This window comes from Dermacentor variabilis, chromosome 11, assembly GCF_050947875.1.
Source record: "Dermacentor variabilis isolate Ectoservices chromosome 11, ASM5094787v1, whole genome shotgun sequence".
Classification (NCBI taxonomy): Eukaryota; Metazoa; Arthropoda; class Arachnida; order Ixodida; family Ixodidae; genus Dermacentor; species Dermacentor variabilis.
The window spans coordinates 71,787,065-71,813,877 of record NC_134578.1 but is presented as its reverse complement, the minus strand read 5'-3'; the positions used below and the strand labels follow the sequence as shown (position 1 = coordinate 71,813,877).

The window sequence follows — 26,813 nt, the reverse complement described above, 5'->3', positions numbered from 1 at the left end:
CCTCGTGCAATCGAAGTACGGGGGGTGGAAGGCATTAGCCTAAAATATGTGTGCAGTCTCTCCGCGAACAACGCGGTTCACGCTCGAAAGAACGCCCGCAATTTTTTTTTTCTTCTTTTGCCTTTTCCTCGACCCGGGTGTTACGCAGATCGGCGGCCGTTCCGGGGTCGAAATGAAGCGGGCTTTTGTTTCCTCAAGAAACGAGATTAGAAAATAAAAAATGCGTGGCTTTTCGGCGTTCGCGGTCAGTGCGAAACGCGGGCACAAGGCAATCGACGCATGTACGAAGCGTGCTTGCCATTTAACCGGAATGCTTAGCCAACAAGAGCTAGGGGTCAAGCAACTCCGCCGCTTAAGGCACCGGTTGCTACCAGCTAGCGCGTTTCTCTACGAAGAGGGGGTGGCTTCTTTTTTTTTTTTTTCTTTCGCTAACCGCGGAGAGAACGTATTGCTTCGCTTCGGACCAGGTCCCGTTCGCACTGGGTTGATCGGAAACGACGGCGAAAATCTCTGCGCAGAAAGAAACCGAGGTCCGGCCCCGATTGTGAAACGCCGAGGCTCCCGGAGAGCGGCAACTTTTTTTTTCTCAAATGCCATGCCATGCCGGCGGGCGCAGACCTTTAAACGTGCGACCCGATGCGTCGCTGCGGCACACCTCCCACGCGTTCGCCGGGCTGCACGGGTTAGGTATTAAAGAGATAGGTGAAAGGCACATTACCTACGGAGCACAAGGGACGTAGACAGACAACACACATAGACGCACAAACAAAACAACACTAGAAAAAACACCACGGACAACACCAAACAAAATGGCGTGGCGCAGGACTTTGCCGCTGGATGGCAGCACGAGAGAGGCATGAACAAAACTAAAAACGAAATGAAGAGAGTTTCGTTCGTGGCGACCGCAACGCTCCCAGCGAGCGATGCCGCCTTCAACAAGTGCTTTCGTTCTGCATCTCTAATCTTCGTTTTGTTGCATTTCTTTTTCTTCGCGATGCCGCACCACACAATACTTGAACGAAGACTCGTCTTCCAACGCGAAGCGGCATGCGAGAATACAAACATCACCCTAGGAGCGCGCCAAGCGCTGGAAAGCGAAATAACGAGGCTGGAATAAATAAAAGCAAAACATCGGGAATCTTGTGACTTCATTATCCTAGCCACAATATCGCAGCGACTTCCCGGGCATAACGCGAACGCCGATTTAGGCAGTGAAAGCGATCGGAGGAATGCAACCATCATTTAGCCCGCTGCGTGGTGTGCGATGAATAGCGGGATGAAAACGCAAAATGCAGACTACATATACAGCGGCCTTTCTGCTTGCCGACCGCGAAAGCCACATGTGCGTCTGCGGAGTGCACGCATACGCAATGCCACGGCGCTTGCCGCGTTGGCGCCTCGACGGCGCATCGTTGTGAATCACGAAACGCGCTAGAGAGCAGCGAGGATGTGTACGTACCACATTTAAAAGACGCCGGGACACACGGGAAAAACGATTCCGGCAGAACGGAGACACCAAAACAGCCACGAAAAGCAGACGATCGCACATAAACAGATACACGTGAAGCCGCATGCACGTATCCACACGATGCCCCCCCCCTTCGGCTCTCCATCCGCAGTTTCGTACTCGACGAGGCGCGAGCTCTTTTAGTTTTCAAACCTTCTTGAGTAACCTAAGCACGCAATCTGCAGCAACTCTAGGGCCACACTAGGTGCTTGCGTTTCCGGTCTTAGGTCTCAAAGCGGTGATCGCGTTGCTACAATTGTTAGTTTATCGTTGATAATGCCAGGTGTGTGTTGTGCGACATTCCGAGAGAGGACAGGACAAACGGGGTGATATTTACATTTTTCTTTTTATGAAAACCGACAATTTCTAAAGCATAAAACGAAGCCGTAATTTTCTATTTGTCTCAGACTGTCACATATTTACTAATATGAAAGGGGCAAATTGGCAGTAGAATTAGAAAACAAAAATTTTTTAGAAGGCTTGCACAATGACCAGGGAACTGCAGTCCTGAAACATCTTTAGTGCAGTCACCTTCCTTTAATTGAATATCAGTTAGCTCGATAAGCATATTAATGAAATCATGTTCAAACTGTGAAACCAGTGCCCGTACGTTTTTGTTTCAGCTGAGACACCGTCAAGCTATTTTGCCGTAGCTTGTCATCTCGTGCTAATTGCCCAACTTATTGGGACAATTAAGGCTGCTCTTCTAAAATTTCTGTAATATGAACCAACTGTCACGTGTTCTGCGAAATCAAATTAAAGGAAGCTGACTGCCTCAAAGCCATACCAAACTGGAATAAATGACCGAAAAGTTCGCAAAGGAGAAACACCTCTGTATGTGAAATGGCAAGAAGAGCAAATGGGCACAGCAGATGCACAAGCAGAACCGAGTTGTCAAAATTCTCATTAGCTGAAGTGGCCCCAATGCCACCGCTCCCAAACTTAGAAACACCCTTATTGTACTACAAGATATAACACATTGCAGCGCTTTACGAAAATATGCACATTATAATGCCTGAACCTCAGTGCTAGAAATGAGGTTAGGCCTACCTCCTGCCGCAGACATGAAGGCATGCAAAAGCCTTTCAGGTTATGGGAGCTTTTTTTTTTTTTAACGTGTTCTGCAAACATACCTAGAATATGGAGACAACCTTCCCTCCATAACGGAATGATCTTATTGTAGTGAAGCAACCATCTGGCTATCTTTTACAGTGCAGCATGGTTACAGGTGAAATGCACATGTCTCAAAAATTGCCTTCTCATGAAAAATGAGCACATTTCTCTCAAGAGCAATCGACATTTATAAAGCCTACCATACTGTTAGACAGGGCACCATGTTTATCACATTTATACAAAGTCAGTAGGTTGCTAGTAGGCATAACACACCCCCTTGTGGAAGCCTCGGCAGTAAAATCGTCCTACTAGACACTAGTTCCCCTTACAACCGATATGATGCAGTTTGCATGGGGCTTGCACTAAGAAACAACTTTCCAACCGAGCCAAGCACTTACTGAAACCAGCACCAGACCACTTGTCTATACTGCTTCAAACTTGGCCCCGTGATGATTCAACCTCAAAGAGTTCTAAACCAGCATGCAAGCATGTACTCGTCCATAACCACCATTACAGGGTCCACACAGTTTCCCTTCTGCGTCCCACACTGAAATCAGTGCTATGTCTTACAAGCACTGAATTCAATTCACTCGGCCAAGAGCTCTGCAGTTGAAGACTTCTGGCACACGACAGGCAGGTAGCCCATTTTGCATCCCGAGGAAACAGATACACCGAAATCAGTGCTACGCGTTACAAGCACACGGTTCACTTTACTCAACCAAAGCCTCCGCAGTTGAAGACGTCTGGCATATGACGGGCAGGTAGGCCCCATTTCATGGAGGTATGACTGGTGAAAGTTACAACCTAAGCAGTCCGGTTCACACATTTCAAAATGAGACGACGTGGCCGTCAAGCCGAAAGGTGAAGCATCTGGCACTGCTTGTCAATCGACACCCTCCAATGTCATAGCAATGCATTTGCATCAAGCTGTCAACAAATGCCTGTCACCATTATGAAATGTGCCCAGATGAAGCAGATATCTACTAAAAAAATATAAATAAAAACAAACTATCTTTAGTGCCTTTAAGACAGGAACAACAACTGCCACCACTGTGCAGCAACGCATGCCAAGGAAAAGCATTCGCCCGTTGTTTCACACTCTCTACACTCTGTGCTCAGTAGCTGATCAACTATGCAAGGGCATAGCACCAAAACATAAACATGCATCAAGACCCAGTGAAGCGTGTCACTCCAACAAGTGCATAGAGGTTATGCACAAATGCTTCAGAAAATTCGGTCTCGATAATCAATCACAGCTTTACCATTGCTTGGAACACCTCCTTGCCTTATAATCTTCGAGTAAACAAAAGAAATAATAATACTAACAATCATGTCAGGTTCACCAGACATCCTGCATTTTTGTAAGCGCCACTACCATCAGACCTAACCGCAACACATGACCATGCAACCACAGCCGCGCGACTCGCATAGCTCTAGCAACTGGGTCCCTATCACTGCGCAAGCTCAGGCGGCGCAAGTCAACAGCCCACGCAGTCCCACGTTTTGCGCAATGACGCCCAGCATTGACCGACGCTGCCTTGGAAACAGCAGCCAATTCTTTTGCAATGCAAGACATGCGCTTGGTAGTTCGGGTCAAGCCTGATGGCAGCAGTACCAGCATGATCCTCGCAAGTAAGCACTACGTCAAGGTATGTTAGCAGCATGCGACACACATTTAAATCCTGACACCAAAAAAAAAAAAAATAAAGGAGGTCTGTCGCCAACCTTCTTCATAACAGCACACCATTCAGCGCTATGACCAAAAAAAAACGCCCGGTGATTGACCAGCCAGGCGATTCAACAACAGCCCCCAACAGCTTCAACGCCTTCGTGGCATCAAAAAACCTAATCTCCAAGAACTATTCTCCCCAACGCAGCTTTTCTCCAACATTAAAAGAAAATAGAACCCCACAATCCCTAGCTATTGAAGCCACCACATTAATTAAACTTCATGCAAAACAATTAGTCATCGCACCTTTCCCCGTTACACCTGCTATGCCAGTGCCTTGCTAGGAAACTAAAGATACCTATTACTTGTACTGTAAAGCTTTGCCTGTAGACCAACAGAACAAAATTTGAGGCACATATGTACACAACAATACCTCACGGAAAAGTCTCACACCTGCACACGCACTTGCAACAGTCTCCAACAGGTATAAAAGAAGTACTGCTTTGAGCATTCAATGTAGCAACATGATCCTTCCCGAAATTTCAACAATTCAATGAAAGCAAGAAAACAAAAAAGCAATGACTTAGTGTTCAGCATGCAAGGCGGCACGAGCGATGGGTTTAAAAGCACAGCTTTTAACAGAAGGCCACAATGCCTCGGGCAAAACAAATCCAAGCCAGATGCAAGCTGCAGCCAGGGTCAGTCGTACAAATGGGACACTTGCCCGGGAGGGAGATAAAGGAAACCACTAACTCTGTTAGCCAGAGCGAGTAAGAGCGAGCCGTGTCGTGGCCAACAAGAGAACAGGTCACACATCTGAACAGGCCACTTGGGAACAGGACTGGGCTCACACACTTGTGTCTGCAGCCAACAGCTCCGTTTCGAACAGATTAATACAGAAAAAAAAATAATAAAAAATATCAGTACTCTTCTCCAGTACCTTACAGCTCCATTTCAAACAGATGAATACAGAAAAAGAAATAATTAAAAAATGTGAACAACACTTCCCAAGAAGCATTGCATCAGCACTCTTCTCCAGAACTTTACAATGTCCACAAGGTGACGCCGGACAACGCAGTTCACAGACGTTGGGATGAGCTGTCAACACACAAGGAAAGGGGGGAAATGGCCAAAAGAATGATCAAAGAGCTCCACCACAACTGTAAGAATAGTCTTGCGAGACAATTTGCACGTGTTGCTCATCGGTACAGCCTAGAGAAGTCCCGTAGTGATGTGGAAATGCTCCTCATGTGCTCGGCACTGCATAAACAGAGAGAGAGAGAGAGAGACATCAGTGAGTGCAGCATAATACAAAAATACTAACGTGTTTACTCAAGTAAGGCCCACCAAACCACTGGTTGTTCTCCACTTAAATTTCACACAAAGTTACCATTTTGCACGAAGTTTAATACATTTGCAGGCACTATTTAGCTCCCAAGTTTCATCCATGATAAATCAGAGATAGGCCGTCATCACAAGTGATCACCATTGAAAACAAGATCCCGCTGCAATGAAATGGCGGGACCATCTGTCAGCGCCACGGTAAACACCGCATTTTTGCTGTAGCCATGCCAGACGGCACCACTGTTCTGTCGCAGCGGAATCAACCATACACGAGTGGCATTGCCACAGGAAAGTCAGGTGACGACACAACTTGTTTATGCTGGCCATGCAATGCGGCTCTGGAGTAGTAGAGTGCTCATATTACAGCAATGGGCTGTGCGATTCAAACTTAGCTCATTTGCATTCCTTAATTTACTATTTACCACTATCACTGCTTTGAGGCCAGCTGTGGGCAGGGGAAGTTTGGGGGCAGGAGGAGGGGGGTAGAGAGTATGCAAAGAAATGTAAAGAACAGGCAGTGATATTTTTAATATGATCAAATCAAAATCAAACCACCTCATATGGCATTCAATACAGAATCAGCATCCCAGGATTGCAGGGACAAGAACAAAACGTTACCAGGTAGCAGCTAGACAAAGTATTCTTTCTTTTTTTGTATGTGGATATCACTGTGGAATAATTTTGTACAATAACGCGAAACAAGAAAATACCCACCTAGTAACTGTGGAGAGGAATTCCTGCAGCTGCGCTGGCGTGGCCGTCACAGCTCCACCACTACCGTGCGTTGGCAGAAGCTTCAGAGCATTCTCCAGCCATGTTGTCAGTGCCTGGAGGACAGAAGTGCAAGGCAGGCAGAATCACATGTGTTGCCGTGCGTCGAGAAGTACAGTAACATTGCACACAATGTAACAAATGTTCAGATAACACAAAGCAACAGTTAAATCTGGCTAGCCACACTTTTTCACATCAGTGGGTTTCCTATGGCTGCATACAACAAAACAGTAGATGCAAGGCTCAAAGTGACAATGGCAAAGTTAATACCAAAGTTAATATTCGCTCACAGGATAAAATAATGATGCTCCACACACAAATAGCAGCTGTACCCAAATGCAAAACGTCTTAAACATTTCAAAAGACAATGTGTTCCCGATTACGGCCCTGTCAAAAATTTACACTAGCGTAAAAGTAGAACACACTTGGTTACTGCTATATTAGCTCTGCTGACTGGTTGAACTCGGTGCCACCAGATGGCTGCACCATGCAGGCCATTCATGTTTCCACCTCTGCTCGTCCACTGAAATGCCCAATCAGTTTGCGGTTGCGTTTACCCAAATACTAGACATGCTAAAACTCTCTACTATTCTAGTAATTCTCCGGCGTGAAGTGACGGCAACAAACGCACAGACCCTGGTGCCGATCAGAAACCGACAGCCCGATGCACTGCAGCCTTTCCACTCATCTGTTGCCTTGCAGGGGGACCCTATTTCGCAGCTTGACATGTTGCCGACTGCTAAATTTGCAGCGTACAACGTAACAAGGGCGATCCATAGTTCTCAGGAAAAGAAAGCTCGAGACCGGTACTGATTGCGCGGCACACGTCAACACGGAGAATGTTGTAAGACAAGCAGACGACACTTGCGGTGTACCGGATATATATATATATATTTTTTATAAAACAAGTTAACCAACATTCCAACTATTACGAACAACATTTGTTCTTCATAAAGTTGTAAAAATTATCCATGACGCAACCTGGGCAGCCAATCGGATAGCTCGTACAACTGACATCAACAAGGGCTAGCATGTAAATCGTAAGGGGGCGGCTGATCAGTAGCGATGCACATCTTTAAAACCTTATAATAAATTGCAAGCTTTACACAGAGTACTTAAATGCGTCACTTAATGATCAGGAGGACCTACCTTGACGACTCGGTTCTCTGCGCAATATCGTCAAAATCGTTTCAGGGTTCCTTTACGTATACGTAATCTGTTCACAGAAATTTTGAATTCTTTGCAAGGGTAACTTACAATGGCACAGTTCAGCATACCTGAATGATCTCATTATGTAAAAGTGCACACACTGAATACACGTGAGCATTTCGGCTGGGAGGTTTGCTTGGTTAAGTCGTGGGCAGCCAGCCAGTGTGCTGATACTGGGGGAATCGCACCAACCATGCCACCGTCGTTGTCATGGCATTGTTTTGAATGACTGACACGATCGCATATGAAATGCACAAAAGTGAAATGCGGAGAGTTCACATCTCAAGCCACCACTTGCCCAAGCTCGTTGCTCAGTGTGGGGTCAGGCAAAGCTTCTGCTGGCCCAGTGATAGTTAGCGGTGCCGGTATACGTCATCACTCTTGCATAGAACCGATTCCAAGGTTGTTTTCATTAACACCATTGCGTACTCTTGCTACAAATATAAGGTACAATGATGGTATTTTAGTGGTAGATGCGACTTCGCTTGATTGAGGTTTGGCTGCACCGCGACAGAGACTTGTCTTTGGGGGGGGGGTACATGATGTCATGCATGTCGCAACTGCTGCCGATATAAGAAATGCAGCCATGTTGCTGTTTTTCCTTTGTTACTGGCAATAAACCTTGTTCTGGCGGAAGCCTGTGCTATTCCCATGCAGTCCGCTGAGGTGATAAGATAATAATGACAAAAGATAATAAAACACGCTATGCATTCTTGCGAGCACATTTGCATTCCTGCATACTCTAAAAAAGGTCTATCGTTCAATAGAAAGCTGAACTAGTGGTCTAGAAATTCCTTCACATCCCTTTGTTGCCTTGACTGATGGCGTATCGCGTTTGGCTACACTGCTAAACACTACGACAACCCAGCCGAGACCTGGTGTGTACTGCCCGTACGGTACAGTTTCTTGCCGACGTCATCATCTAAGACATATATGCTTGTAACGAATACTGGCTATGACAAGGTTCGACTTTATTTCAAGACTAACAGTGATCAGCCTCGCGGCCCTCACCTGCCGGTCAAACTCGATCAACTCGTAGAGCACCTCGGCCACATCGGGCAAGAGTGCAGTGGGCAGGCAGAAGATTGAGGACTGGATAAGGGTGGTCACAATCGTCTGGCCCTGGCTGGACAGCAAGGATCCGACGAGCGACTGCCGCTCCGCAAAGTCCGGCGTCTCCTGCAAGCACCGGCACACCACACAGCTACAGGTGACGTCAAAAACATGGCGGCCACGACATATTTCCAGCTCCTGCAATCGCTTTTGATGGATACAGTTCACAAAAACGAAGCTGTTGAGATCGCTTTTTAAAGCAAAGCTTTCTTTGATTCTCCACTGCAGTTTGCAGGCGCCGACTGCTGCTGTCTTGCAGAGCATGCAACCTGGATCACTGGGTTTGACAGCTTGGGCTTGGGCATATGAACTGGTTAAGTGAACATTCCTGGCCAATCCACCAGAAAGGTTAGTATATTGCGACATGAGAAGCAAAAATTACGCAGTAGTGGCTAAAAAAAAGAACGCAACGAAGGTGTTCTACGTGAGAGGTGTATACTCAAAGTACCCATTAGTTTATGGTCACCGATAATTATGCTTCAACGCAAAATTTTGGGGCTCTGACGGAAGTTGCACTGCTGGCCGATACCAAGCACACCGGCCTTCACCACCGCCCAAGAACAGCTGCAAGGCTCCCCCAGACAGCTTAGATGTAAAACTCAAGCAAGTCGACAGATGTGCACAGGACCGTCAAACAACATGCAACAACATTGCGCACGCAGCAGGTGCGGCACGAACCTTCTTGGCCCGTCCGCAGTGAATGAGGTCGCAGAGGAACTTCATGACCGACGTGTTGGCTTCCCGGTGGTCCAGCGGACAGGCAGCGAGAGCACACTGGATGATACCTGACAGGGCAGGGTTCTTCAGGAACACCACAGGCATCCGCTGGATGTACCTGAAGGAGTGAGAAGTCAAGGTAATGGGAGACTGCACCCACAAAACAACTTTTATCCACAGGAACAGTCTCATCATTAGCGGGCAGCTTCTTTCCCACCTCTCGGGCTACCACGATTCTCTGCAACTTGTTCTTACAAGGAAGTTTCTACGCACAAATGGTTCTGGAATTTTGGGTCCAGAGCACCCAACTTAAAGGGCCCCTGAAACGGTTCGGACAAATTTTGTAGACGCGTAGGGTACAGCTTAAGTAGAACATTCGCACCACAATTTAAGTGAAGCGTTACGTATTAATGGAGCTGCAAGCGATTAGAAGCTACCCTCCTCCCTAGCTATGCTTTTCCTCCTCAACTCGTTCGCCGAGCGAGTGGGGCTAAGCTCCGCCTTCACTGGTTCAGCGTCACGATGCGACGTCACATCGTCCACTTCCGGTTGTTTTGGAGCCCGCCCCCGCCCGCGCGAGACCGCTCCGCTAGCCGCTTGGCCGTCGACCCCAAGCGAAAGCTATCGAAGCAGCGTGCGTTGCGAGCATTCTGTCGTAGCGCCGAACGTGTCTTGTATTCCGGTAACCACAGGCAAGCTGGTCATTTCGGCAAATGACTGTAGGCATAAACTCAAGCTGATGAAGGAACTTTAGCGTAGACGTACGTGAGCGGCCTGATCGGTCTGCACGGTCCATACACTTGTTGGTGCAGCGCTTAACCAGCCAAACAAAGCGCTAATATTGCTCTAACGAAGTGTAAAACATTTTAAACATTTATAAAAACAACGTGTTCATGATTACACTCCTGCGAAAAATACACGCCAGCAGCAAAGAAGAATACACTTCGTTGCTGCTACTGTGTATGGTTGAGCTCTGTGCCACCAGGTGGCTGCACCGTGCAGACCATTCGCATTTGCCCTTCTGCTCATCTCATGGCTCATCCCGTTACCGCAAAGTCAAGCGGCCAGACTCTGTCCCCTTGCGCTTGCGTTTTCCCTAATACCAGACTCGGGAAACGCTATTGCGTCAGTCATCTTCCGGTGTAAAGTGACGGCCACAAACGCGAAAATCCTGGCGCCGATCGGATAGTGGCAGTCCGATGCGCTGCAGCCAGTTCGCTCGTACGCTGCCTTGCAGAGGACACGATGTCGCAGCTTGACATATTGCCAGCCGCTACGTTTGCAGTCCACAAGGCAACAAAGTCGAATCATAGTGCTCGCGAAAAGACTGAGACCGACTCTGACCGCGGAGCTCTCTTCAAAATGGAGTACGTTGTAACACAAGCAGACGACACATATGCTGTGTGCCGGAAGTGCTTAAGTGTACTGAAAAATTATTCTTGTGCATTCTCTTTGTGTTACTTTCTTTTCATAAAAACAAATTAACTAACATTCCAACTATTACGAAGATCATTTGTTTACCATAAAGTTGGAAAAATTATCGATCACGCGCCCTTGTCAGCCAATCGGATAGCTCGCCCCACTGACGTCGTATGGGTGATTTCGGTCATATGGGTAGGGGCGGCTTAAAATTTCGCCGAGCAGTGCGCTGCGATCGGCAGCGATGTGCATATTTAAAACCTTATAATAAATTACACGCTTTACGCGGAGCACTTAGATGTGTCAATTAATGATCAGAAGGACCTACTCTAACGACTCAATACGTTTGTAGAAAATCGTCAAAAGCGTTTCAGGGTCCCTTTAAGAACTTCACCAAAACATTCCCTGTCAAACTAACCTAAGGATTTTTATGTTCATGACACAGGAAATTGAGCACTATATACAGTAGAACCTCGTCGATATGATCCTGTTTCATATCAATTCCCAGCATCAACGTTCACGACTGGGGCGCACGTCAGCGTCTCGTGCTGCAACAATTTGGGCACTGCTTCGCCTTACACAGTACACCTCCCATCTGTGGTGGCAATAGTTATGGCACGTAAAGCAGTATGGTTGTCATGTGAGACTAGTTTCTGCCATTGCATTTGGGTGCCGTCGATATCAAGGGCCGTTAAGAATTAAACACCTTTTCAATCGTTGCATTCGATTAAAAATGACAATGCTCTGTCAAAAAAAAAAAAAAAAAAGAAAGGAAAGAACAAGAAAGCAGCTATCACACTGACAAATTTTTGTGCAAGAACTCTGCATAATGCTCATACAGTTGAAACCTGCAATAATGAAACCACTGGGGAAAGCAAAAAAAATTCACTTTCGCGGGAATGTCCTTGGCGCAAGAATGAGACAGAAAAGAAAGGGAACTGGCTTGCAAAGCAAAAATTTATTGCCAAACGTCGGTAGGCTTCTTTGCCGAGCTTTGCCTTGCAACAAATTGACGGCTCTGCCATCCCGTTGCAAAAAGTCGTCCACTACCACATCATCGTCATGCTCACCGAAAAAGAAATGCATTGTGTCGAAGGCGACTAACACATCCCGCGGGTTCTTCTTCTTTGATGTTTTGGTCCTTGGTGGCCCTCGTTGTTGTCAGCTTTGCACATGTTACTTATGATGGCCTCATCGATCATCTCCTTGTGTACAACAACGTCTTCATCCACACAAGCGCATTTGAGCAGTTTTTGGACATGGTTAGCGCTATGTGAGTAATTAAATGCGTTATTAGAAAACTTAAGAGTGCAAGGAACAAGGAGCAAGGAAGGTAGAAAAGGAACACAAACCACACATGTTTTCGACGTCCCGTGTTTTCTCATGTTATTTCTGGTTCCGGTGTCTTTCTTGCGCTCTAAGTTTTATAACAATGCATTACCAACTAGCCCACCTATCCATCCTATTGTAATTACAGTCGAACCCACTTATAACGATACCGGTTTTAACAATATACCAGTTATTACAATGAGAAGCTGCTGCTGCTGCGTCAACTTTTGGATGTTCTCAATGGTGAAATAACCTGCTTACTACAATGCCCCAACACCGCATCATCAGTTATGACGATGAAGTCTGGCTGCTGGGTGTCCGAGCCGAAAGGCAGCGAAATGTGAAATCCTTGAAAAGAAAAAAAGAAAAGAGAAATTAAAGCCGCCGCACGATGGGCCGCTGCTCCAACAGCCGCCGCGCGCTCATTTTCCAGCTATCTCCGCACGCCTCTCTCCAGTCGCCCTTCGACTCCTCAGAATACGAATGGGCTGCTTCCATATCTCTACGCCGCCCCAGCCTCCGAAACGCGAATGGACCGCGCCAACTGCACTGCTCGCAGATTGCTCACGTGTTGCTCACTGGCTCCTCATTCAGTGCAGTTCTGCAAACAGCTTAACCGTTCGCATTCGTATGTGTTGGTTGCGTCAAAATTGTTCCTGGCCACGCGGTTTCTCAGTTTCTCAGCCTCGTTTGACAAGCTGCTGAGACGGAAGATAGCTGATCCACCCGCTGATCATCAGCAATCCACGATGTTGCCGGTGAAAAGAAAGCGCACTGCTAGAGATTTGAAAACAAAGTGCTTCTAACTGATGTGGCGATTGTCACGAACGTGCTTGCATTAGACAACGACGGCAGCAATGACGCGGTAGGGCAGGCTGCCTCAACGTTGTCCTCACAGGAGGCCCGGCAGATGATTCAGTCCCTCTGGGGCTCCGTTTTTCCGAGGCACCTTCCGCTGCACTACGTGGAGCACCTGGATGCCTTGGAGAAGGATGTCGGCAAGCTTCGCGTAAAGCATGCAAGGCTGACGGACATAGGGTTTTCTCGTGCAAGCCAGTGGGAAGTATGTGGCGAGATGCTCGCAGCGATCTCGCCTCAGCGTTTCTTCTGGATTTCTCAAGCTGACAGGCTGCCACGGCAGCTGTCTCACAATTTTCAAAAGGCCCCTTTCGGGCCCACCAAAGCGGTGCCTCGGTAGCGCTCGCATATCGCTTGCCACCCGTGACCCTTCTTTGCAGTTGTTATAGCAGCGCCATTCTTTAACACCGACAGTTGCGGCTTGTTACACACGATCAGAGCGCCCAGGAAGCAGTTAAACGAGTGAACACAATCAGCACCCGGATGGAGGAAGGTTGTGGGGAGGGGCACTGGCCTCCCCACCTTTATAGTTTTCTGACATCAGCCCTGCCATCCCCCTATTTTGATTTTTTCATGCAACCCGGTTGCAACAACTGTCGCTTATAACAATGGACTTTTCGTGGCACTTGAATATTGTTATAAGTGGGTTCAACTGTAAACGCAGACTGTTACTTCAGAAAATTTAATTTATGCAATATTGCTGTCAAAAAGAAGTTTCGTTGTAGCGGGACACGAAGTGAATTGATTCCCAAGGACGCTCGCCGGGGATTCCAAAATATTTTACCGCCTCGGGATTTTGTTATCGCAGGCATCGAATGGACGTCATTTCAATGCATTATCAGTGTGTTTCGCGCACATAAATAACTTATCTGCCACTTGCATGCAATTTCTGCCAGCAGGAAGAAACGGCAAGATGCTTCGGTGGCCAGCACACCTAGCAGCTTACAGTCCAATGGGCAAATACTGCGCTCGAACTACTGGGGAGTGTGTCGAGTGAAATGGCCTGGAAAACAATGCACGCCGCCTGGAGGCCATGGTATCATCAGAGTGGTGATGCTCCTTGCCACCCCCCCCCCCCCAGGTGGCACCACCATCACTAAAATTCTTGTTTTTGGTGTTACTGGAGGCGCCGCTCAACAAAGTTCAGCAAATATGGCAAAATGTAGACACCACAGAAACGTCGAACCTGCAACCTTGTGCTCACTGGAGAATGCCAGTAGAGCTAATACAGCGTGCGAAGTAAGCACAAAAAAGGTGACAGGGATTTCCAGAGGTTTCAGGAATAAGTGGGCAAACTTTATTTAGGCCCCCGTGACAAACAAATGCACCACAATACGTTTTGGTCAGCTTTTCATGTCTGAACATCTCACGAGTTCAATGTCTGAACTTGTGACTGGGAAGCCTTATCCGGTACGGCGAGAAAGGCGAAACAGGCCACTAACCTTGTGCATAGCCTGAACAAGTCGTCGACTGTGTCAGGGTGGTTGCGCAGGGCATCGGCATTCGCCAGCAGCCTGAAGGCCGGACCACAAAACGCCTGCATCGGCAAAAAAGAGAATCAGAACAGAGAAACGAAGAGTTAAACTGGACTGAGGCACCGAAAGAAACTGAGTTATAATGCGCACGAATGTAACACGGAGAAGTTACTTTAACAATCCCAAATCACGTGAAACCTCGCAGCTAACTCTCGTTACAACAAACAGTACAAAGACTTCAGATAACTTCGACATGCGCATAACTCAACAAGTAGATCTATGCCAAACAACCAATTTGAGATTGGAGTGATCCAACCGAAAATGCTGTCCTTGTCAGTCAGTCTTTGTTGTGACTGCAATGGCGGTAAAGAGGATGAAGGCGTTTTACAAAATGAAGTCCCGAAGTGAAAGCACCGAACTCTGACTTCACTAGCAATTTGTAGAGGTAAATTAATTAATAAGTAATAATAATTAATAATAATTAATAGTGGAAGCGCAATCACCTCTGTGTGTCACTGGCTGACTATCTTATGCCTTGCAAATTTCCTCATCTCACTGCGCCATCTAGTCCACTGCCGTTCTCGACTGCACTTACCGTCCTTTAACAAGCATTCTGTTACTCAAATACAGCACTGGTTATCTGATCTATACGCATCACATTATCTGCCTGACTACACACCTCCCTCCTATTCTGAAGAGGTCCGCTTAATTAAAAAAAATTATGTTGTTGGCACTTAACATCTAAAGACTGCGGAGTGGGTAATCAGGAATACCATCGTGGAAGGTTCTGGATTAAATTAAACAATTTGGGGCTCTTTGGAATAAAGCCAGAGCATACAGTACACAACCGTTTTTGCATCATGCCTACGTCAGAATGTGCGAAGCTGGGAACCAAACCCTCAACCTCTAGCTCAAGACTCAACCTAATCTCCGGTCCTATCTCGATTTCAACCTTAATCACATAACCAATCACAACCTCACTCACGAGATAATGTACGTAAGAGCAACTGGGCAATTATGAGGCCTGTTTATCTTCTAAGCAGTACATCTTATCTGTGCTGACGGGTGGCCGTACAGAGGTTTCCAAAACTGTTCAGCTTATTGAGGAATTGAGATACGATTCAGAGTTATCTCCAAAGAAGTCTAATATGGGAACGAGATAAAAAAAAACACCCCTCCCAGGGCGCCAAGCACTTTACGGGTGACCCCAACTGACCTGCAGCATTTCGATCAGGCCTTGAACGCAACCTGCCTCCGAGCCATACTCATCCACGAGAATGCTTCCCAGGTAGAGGAAGCAGGAGTGCTGGTGTACTTGATACAACTGCACCATCTATTGGGAAAGAGACACACACAAGATCAATCTAACGGCGACACTCGAAAGCAAGAAACGGGTCAATTTAGACGCCAAACACTTTGCTCCCCACGGGAAGTGCAGCAGTTCCCTAGTAGTCTGGAATTTTTTTTTTGTCTTTCCTATTACAGAGCATATCATAAGAAGCCAACAAACACTGACACCAAGGACAACATAGGGGAAATTACTTGTACTTAATAAATGAAGTAATGAAACGATAAATTAATGGAAATTAAAGTGGATGAAAAGACAACTTGCCGCAGGTGCGAACCGAACCCACAACCTTCGCATTTCGCGTGCGATGCTCTACCAATTGAGCTACCGCGGCGCTGTTTTCCCATCCACTTTCTTGGGTATTTACGTGTCCTAGTAGAACCCTGGGAGTGTTAGCCAGCGCCACCATCACAGACCTTGGCGGCGGACGTGGAACGTCCTTCATGCCGCAGGCGTCACGAGAACGTGATCTTTTTGGGTGAAGGCAACTGGTCAATAAACCCACATATGCTACCTAAAGGCATCAATGTTGCCGGATTCGGGACCCTCGTTATGTAATCAACGAGAAAACGCGAAATGCGAAATGCGAAATCAACGCGAAATGCGAAGGTTGTGGGTTCGGTTCCCACCTGCGGCAAGTTGTTTTTTCATCCACTTTAATTTCCATTAATTTATCGTTTCATTACTTCATTTATTAAGCACAAGTAATTTCCCCTATGTTGTCCTTGGTGTCAGTGTTTGTTGGCTTCTTATGATATGACTATCAAAAATCGGGACCCTCGGTTAACCCCCTTTCTTCTCGTCTATCACAGAGCATGCTATTTGATACTAAAGAGTATACTGTCAAATTGAAAAGGAAGAAATTCCGTTTTGAACAATACTAGTTGCATACAACATGTTTATTAAAAAGAATGTAAAACACATAATATAAAAAAAATTTAGCAGAAAAGAAAGAAAACGTTTTATACAAAACGTTGTTGCTTCGCGCAGGAAAACCTTAGAAAGATTTCAGAATATAAATTTTCAATGCAAGGGACCTGTGCAATATTCCAGCAAATATCAGCTTTCTAGGTAAAGAAGTTCTTGAGATATAAAATATAGCATTAACTGAGTGACAAGCCCTAGCGCGATGCCGAGGTCGACTCCCAGCCATCTCTCCGTGCAAAAACTCGACTCCCTGAGCCACTGTCGGCAAATGATCTTGACCAAAGGAGGCTAATACCCTGCAGACAGGAACTGTGGCGAAATTCATCCCCTGTTTTCCAAAGTCGGCAAGGCTTTATGCTTGACAGCTAGTGTCTGCAAGGCCAAGCCAATGTCTCTAAATTTGCTTTCACAGATACCTACAGAGCAGGAGGATCTCTGAGCTTGGGGTTGTGCAACTGGGGAATGGCTGTGTGATGGGCAAATGCAAAATGCCTCCGCGCCATTGACTCTCGTGGAATTTAAAGTGGACGTCATTTCACTGAAACACAACACCGAGCAAGAGAGAGTAAATAGATTTTTCGTAGCGCAGGCGTTGAAACAGAAGAAAAATAAATTTTTCTCCTGAAATTCGTATTTTTGGACTGCCAGATTATTCCGTCGATTTTGCAGCCCCACCGTGCCCGAAGAATCGGTCGCCAATTGATCTCGATAAAATCTGAATGCCTGGTCGTGCGTACACATCTGATCTGCCTGCCTTCCACTGGCCGCTTCGCGCAGTGTTTGCACATGCGCCCAGAGTTTTAACTTTCACTCTCTCTTTTTCCATGTGCACTGCTACTGTAGCCTTCTTTCTGTTCCCGTCACGTATGGATTGTTTTGAATTGGTCCTGTAGACTCTGAAGAATGTTGCATAGACAGCAAGCGTGCACCGTGGAGAGAATATGCACAAAAAGGCACACGTACAGCTTGGTGTGGTGTCTGCTCAATGCAGCTGTGTGTCACATAAATGTCAATTGGGATGTTAGATACGAATACAGTAGAACCCCGCTGTTACGTTCCTCACTGCTGCGTTTTTCCGGCTGCTACGTCGTTTTCATCCGGTCCCGGCATAGCTTCCATAGGATCCAATGTATAAGGAACCCCGCTGTTATGTAATAGCTGTGAAAACATTCCCGCATGATGCGTCGCAACCCGAACCCGCCTGGGCTAAAGTAGGCAACGCGCTCCAACCGCCATTTTGGCTTTTGACGAGTTTTGAATGGGCTTGGCTATGGAACTGGCTGAAAGAAGCCGCACGCCAGTTCGAGAGGCCGCCACTAGGTGGCCATTTGTGAAAAATGCTCTCACTATCATCACTGTGATTACGGTCACCGCATGGTTTGTTGGACGGGTCGACTCACGGAGGAAGGAAACTCAGGAGAGGCCCTGACGTCACTCTTTGTGAAGCTATAGCTAAAGGGAAGCCGGAAGTTGGCGTTGCTCATGGCGTTGCTCCGCCTATCGGGCCAGCTCTCCTCTCTTGTTTATATTTCTTGCAAAACCACGCCGCGCTGTGCGCAACCGGGCTGCTCGGACGCGCGCACTCCGCAGCAATACTAAACAAACGTTAGCACGTTAGCATGATAACGCCAAAGAGGGCAAAATTTCGCGCAGATATTCCTTTGTCCGTTGCCATTGCCGTGGCACGGTGACGACGAGGAGCACGAGCCACATGATGCCGGGGAGTTGCCAAATCCTAGCTTTGGAGAAGCCGTCGCGGCTATGGACCTCCCCCGCACATACGTCGCACCTCTCAGCGACGCTGACAGAAATGCGGCCTTCCAGGCAATTGAGAAACGTGTGGTGATTTCTAGCGAGCGAAAGAAACGGCAAGCCACCATTCTAGACTTCTGTAAGTTCTAAGCGCACTGTGGTGGAAATAAATTGTCTATAGTTGAAGCTGCACTTTTTTCATTCATTTTCGGAGCTTTCCTCATTGTTGCATTTTCCCGGCTGTTACGTTTTTTTTCCTCGGTCCGGTGAAAAACGTATGAACGGGGTTCCACTGTACAATGTTAGATACGGACCGTTTCTTAGCATCGATTAAGTTCTCTAGCCACAACCCCTCGTTGATGTTTTCCCAATTGTGGTGCACAGGTGTGCGTCAACCGTTTTACCAGCCCCACCAGGCAGACTGGTTAGCCTACTCTCGTGCGTTGCCCTGGAAGCTCGTGTCGCAGCAACTGGCGCACCATTTCGTATTACTGTATTTACTTGCATAATGATCGCACTTTTCTGTCAAAGAAATTGATGCAAATTGACGAGTGTGATCATTACGCTGGTGAAATTTTCCGCAAAAAGAAAAGTTTTTCATCCTGCATTTGCTGCGGGATAACAAGAGGTCAACAAACAGGCGGCTGCCGCTGTAACAGTGCGGGACACCAAAACAAAAATGCCGGCTGGTGAGTGCGCCGAACGTGATTTTTTTCTTCTCGCGAGTACATTACGTGCATTCAAACAGTTTCTTCTGTATCAGTAATCAATAACACCATCACTATCAGCAAGTGTGCGGTAATAACGTAGCCATGTCCACTTTGAGGGGACAAAAACAGAGATGGGCGTGCTTAGGTACCAGTGACATAGAGACACATGGCAGGCATGCTGCGGAAACTGCGGCATTTGTCTTCACTACTATCCTGACACAGCATGTTTCTGCTAAGGGTGGGCGAATATCTTCGCTCTGCTACATGCGTCGGCATATGAATAGGGTACACTTCTAACATATCAGTGTAAACGTGGCTACTATCGCTGCCGCTTGCAATTTGTTGCGTACCCACGAGCGCAGATGAGAAGAATGGAAAGGCTCCTTTTTTGTTGTTGTTGTGGACCACAACCATTATAAAGCCTACAAATAATGAAGCCAAGGCTAGTTCGGTTGTAGCTCTTTCTTTTTTTCATGGAAGTACAGAAAGTGATGGAAAGGAATGAAATGGGGGCATCTGCTTAAGTATGTTTGGTGCATGCAGACCGCTTGGTAAATCTTGAAGAGTCGTTCGCATAGCATTCGACAGCATTCGACAGATGGTAAGCGCAACAATTATTAGCTAGACGGGGCACACGACTTATCGCTGCAGCAAGTCCAGGTACGATCAATACACAGGAAAGAAAAAAATCGAATTTTGACAACAAAATTCAGGGGCGCAATCATTAGGCGAGTGCGATCATTATGCAAGTAAATACGGTATGAAGTCGGCTCTGCAGAGTTTGCCAAATTATTCAGAATGGCCGTATGTTTTCCCAGTTGTTGTTTTTTTTTCCGAACATCGTCTCCAAAGCGTACGAACGAGTCTGTGCTGTAGTGTTGCCATGTACCTGTGTGACGAGCGGCTGCAGCAGGGAGTGAGAGTGACGGCCGATGCAGCGCACCGCAAACCGGATGCAGCGGCAGCACTGTTCGGTGATCTTCTCGTCGGCCTGGTACCGGTGGCATGCTTGGGACAGCACCGGCCAGACCTCCTCCACCACGGGCTGGCACGGGTGCGGCTGGCCCAACGGGATGTTCACATTGGTGTTCCTGCACGCAGGGGCCGGCGACCGCCATCAGCCGTGTCCGTTAAAAGCCGTCGCGCTTTTTAAAGCAAAGCTTTCCTTGCAAACTCCTCCCAGACTTTGTTCACTGTTGGGTGCTGCTGGCTTGCCAAAATTGGTCAACGCAGGACGGCATACATATAATTAGCATGCATATGCACAGAGGAACCCTCCCCCGTCATCAGCGTAGTTTTATTACATTTACCACTGCCACTGAACTTTTCAAGTCAGTTTTGCTGCACGTTGTTTTAAAGTCCTTCGTTGCTATACAGCTGCGTTGTGCAGTAAAGAATACAAGTGCCGTGAAAGTGGGTTTGGTTTCAGATCTATTTGCACCGCACAGGCAATTTTCACATTAACTTGTTGGAGGAAAAAAAAAAGGGGAAAAAAAAGAAAAAAAAAGAAGAACAAAGAAAAATCTGTGCATCAGAATCAGGTAAACATTGTGACTTTGTGAGCTACTGTTATTGCTTGAAAATCTTCCTAGGACAGACCAAAATTAGGCATCATTGACGGGAGATTGCGTGTTTTCAATGCAATTACTGCACCCTAAGCTCTACAGAGACAGACGTTGCCACTAAAGGGGGGTCACCCTTGAGGTCAGACATGTGCATGCTGACTGTTCAAGTTCAAATTATCCGGCAAAGGCCAATTTTAGGACCGAAATAATCAACGTTTGGGCACGTAGAAATGCATGGGCGCCGACAGGAACCTTCGGTCAGTACCAAATGAAATGAAAGGTCAAATGAGCTAATTGGAGTAAAATTAACAGAAGTCTACTGTAATGGCAGAATTAACTCAAAGTCCACGACGTTATTAGCATTACCATCGCCCGTGTGGCTTGGTTATTATAAAGATTCAGAACAAGAAAGGACGTCAAGAACAACAATACCGGACAGAAATGACAAGAGCAGCAGCTATAACCAAGGCCATACTTTAAGAAACGCTAGTAATTAGTGCTCACCTGAAGATGGCTGCCAGCCTGTCAAGATAGATGATTGGCTCAGATCGGCTTCCTTCGGCATTAGTCTCTTCAGCATTCATGACCTGCAGAACACATCTGCATCACTACAGGCCTCGGGGGGAAAACAAGTGAGCCAAAATGCGTAAGGTAGAGACGAGGGTTCTCCACATGGACGACAGCGGGAGAAATGCTGACCACTGCTCCAGTTGACCACCCACCCCTTTGGGAGAACTCAGCAATTATAATGGTCTGTTTGGTCAAAATTTTCAATTCCTTTCTTTTCTTTTTTTTTTCTGCAATCCTCAGGTGTTTCTTTATCATGAGGAGAAATATTTCTTTAACACGTTAAATACTGGGGCTTTACATGCAAGAACCGCGATCTGATTATGGGGCACGTCGTAGTGGGCAACTCCCGATAAACTTTGAGCAACTGGGGTACATTCATGTATACACGTATTTGCATTTTGCCCCCCCCCTCCCCCCACCCGAAACGAGGCCGCCATCAGACCCACAAACTCTAGCTCGACGGCACAACACCATGCCCACTAAGCTATTGCAGCAGGTTGCAGGGGAAATATTGAAAGAAATTTTAAGTAGAAGTTGAGAAAATCACACTTTTCTAGTGCACTGTCGACAAAAATCCGGTAGAAAAGCGGGCTTCGGGAAGCGCCAATGCACTGCGGATTGCACGACTTTCTGTTAGCGCAACATCGTCGTCTTGGTACTGTCGCAAAGAGATTGGAGTCTCGGAGAGCCGCAGCACCATATTTCACCACCCACAAATAAAAGCAAAAGAAATGAGCAGGAAGAGGCAAAACTAGCATCATGATTCGTTACTGCTGCCACGTGCAAACAGGAAGCGCTCTTATTGGCTGATACACATTTGTATCGCTGGCACGCGCTTCATGCACATTTTGCCAGCAGCAAGCAGTGCATTTTGTTGTTCCAGTCAAGCCTGCCAATTGTGATAGGCTGCATTGCTGGCTCACATTTGTTTGGTTATCGCGTCTAAAGTGCAAAATTGTATGTGCCATTCAAAATAGTGGAATGGTCATAGAAAAAATAAATAATAAAAAATTTACCTCCCCCCTTGGCCCCCAATCCTGGTCATAAAAATAATAAGCGTCACATTCCCTTGTAATGACTGAGCATACTTACAGCTGGGACAGCTATAACTGGCTTGACTTCTGGGATAAGTGGGCATCACTGTTGAGAACGCCTGAGATACAGCCTTGCTGACCCTGCCTACTGCAAAAGCATGCACGCAAAAGAAAGAAGAAAGAAGCTCGACCTTGCAGGTCAGGAATCTCACCCGTGTAAGACGCTCCGTCTGGAGCCTGCACAATTGCCGCATGCCGTCCGTGACCTGTTCGGGACTCATCTTGGCCAGAACCAAGACAGCACCTGCAAGCAGGCCACCACCGCCACTTCACCAAGGATACAAATACGATGCAGATAGTTCCATTTATAACAACACCACTTACGAGAGAAAGGTGTTAGCAATGGAAAACTGAGGCACTGTCAACTTCTATACATTATTCAGAATGATAGAGAGATGAGTGAGGTGACACAATCTGCTGGGAACGAGTGGCGTTTGAGTTGTCCCTTCTGCTCCTCTTGTGCACGAGTTTTCTATGCCTGCTTTTTCAAAGCATAATGCCTTCTATGGTATAATAAACTGCTTATTACAATGCTGCCAAGCCATGCCGTTAGTTATAGCAATCTGAAAATGACAAGCGAGTGAGACGGAAAAAAAAAAGATGGGGGGGTGAGCTTCACGTCTTCACATGATGGCACGCACAGCTACCGTATTTACACGATTGTAAGTCGACTCGAATGTAAGTCGACCCCCCCATATCGCTTGACCGAAAAAGAAAAAAAAAAACCCCGAGGGCGCATTCCATAACGAAAATTTATTAGTAGCTGACATGGTCACTGGACTACTCGTCTTCACTAGTGCTGCCATCGTCATCGTTGCTGCGGTCCCACAGCGCGTCGTGGTCCAGCGAAATTTCAAATTTGGCAAACGACCGCACCAGGACATCTTGCAGAACAGCAGCCCACGCCAAATGCACCCAACCACACGCAGCCGTCAGGGAGGCTCTTTTGACAGGTCCGGTTGGCGTAATTTCGCAGTCTTCTGCCGCCAGCCACTCGTACTCACGGCGGAGCAGAACCTTAAAATTAAGGCGAAGGTCCGGGCTTGTTTCATGACCACGTCACACTTCACTGGCAGGGATCGATCACGCATTTCAGCGACGCTGCCGCAAGCTTAGTCTACAGCTCCGGAAAGCGTCCAGACTTCGGCACGTGGGAAATTTCTCACTTGTCGCCACAGGGTGAAAATTTCGCTTCGCTGCAGTAGCCACTCTCGCACCACCCGTTTAGAAACATCGAAATTGCGGCCCGCAGCGCAGCGATTTGTTTCTTCGGCGTAAAGGATGGCAGCCCTCTTGAACGCTGCTGTGAACGAGTGCCGAAAGATTAGTGGGCCTGCAGCACTCATGACAACTGGGGAAGCATAGAAGTAGCACGTAGCCGGCAGTCAAGTGGAGCGCGTCAAAAAGTTGGTCAAACCAATGCCAATGCCTTTAAGGCCTTTAAACAGAGAAAGAGAGACCCGCGAACGGTGTCTGCTCTTCCATGAACTACCGATACTCCCCGCAAGCGCCGCCGTTCTAAGGGTGCCGCCGCAAATGGGAACAGCGGCGCTTCCATCAACTATCGACACCCCCCATGAGTATTGCATGCACTGTAAGACTCTCAAAAATGTTGAAAACCCCTTCCGAAAAGCAAACAAACACGCGGGATAGTGAAAAGATACGGGTAGGACCATAGAGCAAACATAAAATTGTAACTACGTTGTAGCTCTCGTTGGTATCGCTTTTTTTTGGCGGGGCCATGTTTTGGTTTCGATTGTAAGTCGACCCCCCAACTTCAGACTTTCAAATTTTAAAAAAGGGGTCGACTTACAATCGTGTAAATACGGTAAGCGGCTAGACAGTTTCGCGGCACAAGCCGAACTGAAACTGTTGAATTGTGAAGTGCTAATAGCTTTAGCCGCGATCTTTCTCTGCAAACAAGTCCCCTCATGGCACAGCATAAAAGCCGTGGGGATCATAGAGAAGGATAACCTAACAATCTTGAGTGACCGAAATGTTGAATTCCAGCAGCATTCCCTCAAAAATCCAGCAACCCAAATGTAATGATGCGAGCTGGCAACCTTGCACACGTGAAAAAGGGTGGGCGAAAACGCATAGCACACTCCATCCGAGCGTACTGTTCTGCTCGGGGCTGGCTTGGTACATACCGCCCAATTATTTGCCACTCTCCCATAATGGTTACTTGTCACAGTTATTGTGGTCATCACCAGATATGATGGTGCATGTTTCTGCAAGCTATGGTGCATAGACTTCCATTCATGCCCCCTGGAGCTAGCTGGCTACCTGTTATGGCTACCAAGCTTCTACTGCTGCGATGACTAATCAAAAAGACTGTGTCCGCCAAGCATCGCCATAAAGAGCCAGTCATGGCACCCCAAGGCTCTGCTAGCTAACCGATTGGCCAGAACAATGCGAAACAGATGAAAACACCAGACAAGCGGGGCAGGTAAACACACGGTGGTAATGAAAGTGACCTCTAAGTTCTGGTGCGTTCTTATTGACAGCAGTTTGGATGTGCTTGCTGCACATCCAAACCTTCGTCCTCGCACCAAAGACACGCGTGGACAATGCGCACCTTTGAGCAGCCCCAGAGCGGCACTGGTCGAGACGCTCAGCGTGTCTACGGCGCTGACAATGTGCAGCAGCGCCGGGAAGTGCGCCACCATCTGGGACCGGCAGGTGGCGCACACATTCTGCAGGGAGGCCGCCGCCACGCTCGCCAGGCTCTGCGTCTGCAGAGCCTGCAGCAGGAACGTCAGCACTGGATCTGCAAAAATGAAAATGGACACCGAGTTATTCAAGCACAGTGGAGTGGTTACAAAAGACAGGCCCGCATTGTAGAATTTTCTTCTTTTTGCACCACAGTAGCTTTTCTGCAATATTGTCAAGAAGTCCAGGGTGAACATGACCAAAAGAAGGGGTGGTCATATCCTCAGGTAAAGTCAACATCCAATTTTATCCGCCTTTTCAGAGCAGTTGGCTATAGAGGAACGAGATGGTGCTTTCGGTGGCGCATTGCACGTTGCCTCAAACAAAAGACAACGAACGCGAAATCATTGCCGCTGCTGCCCTACTACTGTGCAATCGGCTGCCGGAAATGAAACCGGGTGATCGATAATGCCGTTTCATTCATGCTGCAAAATGTAGGACGGTAGAGGGAAAAACGTCTGCTGTAGTTGGCTGCAAAAGTGGTGAGTGGAATGGAATCAATCTGTGTGGTCAAGTTCCCGCACCACTGCTGCACAAGGACTGCCTGTTCTGCCAGCCCTTCGCGATGCAAGTGAAAAAGTCCACTCATCTATTAGTGCTGTATCGCTAATCTCCAAAGAGAAGACTTCAACGACGAAACGTTGGCGAGAGTGAGCACTGCTCTTTACATAGCGACAAAGGGAGTGGTGCCGCTTCCTGGCATAGTAAGATTCTCGCATGCTACCCACACACATGCACACCCAATTCACACGCGAACTTGCACCCACTATATTGCCCACATATCAAAAATATATGAAAGGGCGCAGGAAAAGGTATACAGGCGAGTAGGTGTGCGAACGACAGGCTTAGGGAGCACAAGAATCTGGTTGGAAAGACTCATTTCGGGCCGCCTGTCATTACACTGCAGAGGTACATTTAAACTGGTCTACGGGGAGTGTTCAGTGATTAAGAAAGAGAAGGACAAGCTGACGTGTGAAGCGATTTAAGCAAATGAAATCCATCCTGATAAAGATAATTGTGTAAGCATGCCTTCAGTGATGCTCTCAAAAGAAAAAAAGGGAATTGAATATTTGGATGTCGCTATGGTAAATGGCAGAGGGCAATATGATGAGTGTCTTATTTCTTTTTATTATATTTTTGGGGAGGTGTTTGGCTTTGATAGTCTTCCCATTGGCTGTTTTAGCCTTGAGAAGCGTTACTCCTTCCAATAAAGTATCCGTTGTAGTTTAGTGCTGTGTCCTGTTGTTCTTCATTCAGTCTGCGTCCGCTGTTACCTCTTTAGCTAACATTTTGCGACGGTCCAGAGAGTAAGCAAGTGACTACCAATAATAAGTCATTGCTACAAGCTATCAAAAGGTACAGAATATATACGTTCGAAGCCTGGTACGCAGCAAGAGCAAATTTATTGCAACTCAGTACACCTGCGAGCGATTAGGCAGAAAACAAATAATCAGATAGTGACCACACCTAGCAAACTTGCTGAGCGATAAACATGACAAGCAGCTGCTTCAAAGTGTTTGGAAAACAAAGACCGAAGAGCAAAAGACGCTGATCCTGATTTAATACAATACCGGAAAGTTTGGAGAGCTTTGAGTATTTTTCTAGACCCCT

The 26,813-nt window shown here is 47.1% G+C and overlaps 2 protein-coding genes across 4 annotated transcripts in view; both read right to left on the bottom strand.

The window, feature by feature from the left end:
* Positions 1 to 1,611, bottom strand: part of LOC142563544 (CUGBP Elav-like family member 1-A) — a 571,451-nt gene extending 569,840 nt beyond the window's left edge. The window contains exon 1 of one of the 2 annotated variants that reach the window (XM_075674113.1): positions 1,460 to 1,611. The gene's annotated coding sequence lies outside the window, so the exon portion shown is untranslated. Of the gene's footprint in view, positions 1 to 718; positions 855 to 1,459 lie in introns of those variants that run through there. The other variant, XM_075674114.1, reaches the window with a different exon arrangement.
* Positions 1,612 to 1,834: 223 nt separating this feature from the next.
* Positions 1,835 to 26,813, bottom strand: part of Tnpo-SR (transportin 3) — a 71,544-nt gene continuing 46,565 nt past the window's right edge. For both annotated transcript variants that reach the window (XM_075673713.1, XM_075673714.1), the window contains exons 16-25: positions 25,069 to 25,260; positions 22,643 to 22,734; positions 21,331 to 21,413; positions 20,151 to 20,352; positions 15,741 to 15,857; positions 14,492 to 14,586; positions 9,405 to 9,561; positions 8,625 to 8,792; positions 6,348 to 6,460; positions 1,835 to 5,549 (exon numbers count right to left, since the gene is read on the bottom strand). In XM_075673713.1, the coding sequence (XP_075529828.1) occupies positions 5,489 to 5,549; positions 6,348 to 6,460; positions 8,625 to 8,792; positions 9,405 to 9,561; positions 14,492 to 14,586; positions 15,741 to 15,857; positions 20,151 to 20,352; positions 21,331 to 21,413; positions 22,643 to 22,734; positions 25,069 to 25,260 (1,280 nt within the window). In that variant the 3' untranslated portion in view covers positions 1,835 to 5,488. The remainder of the gene's footprint in view (positions 5,550 to 6,347; positions 6,461 to 8,624; positions 8,793 to 9,404; positions 9,562 to 14,491; positions 14,587 to 15,740; positions 15,858 to 20,150; positions 20,353 to 21,330; positions 21,414 to 22,642; positions 22,735 to 25,068; positions 25,261 to 26,813) is intronic.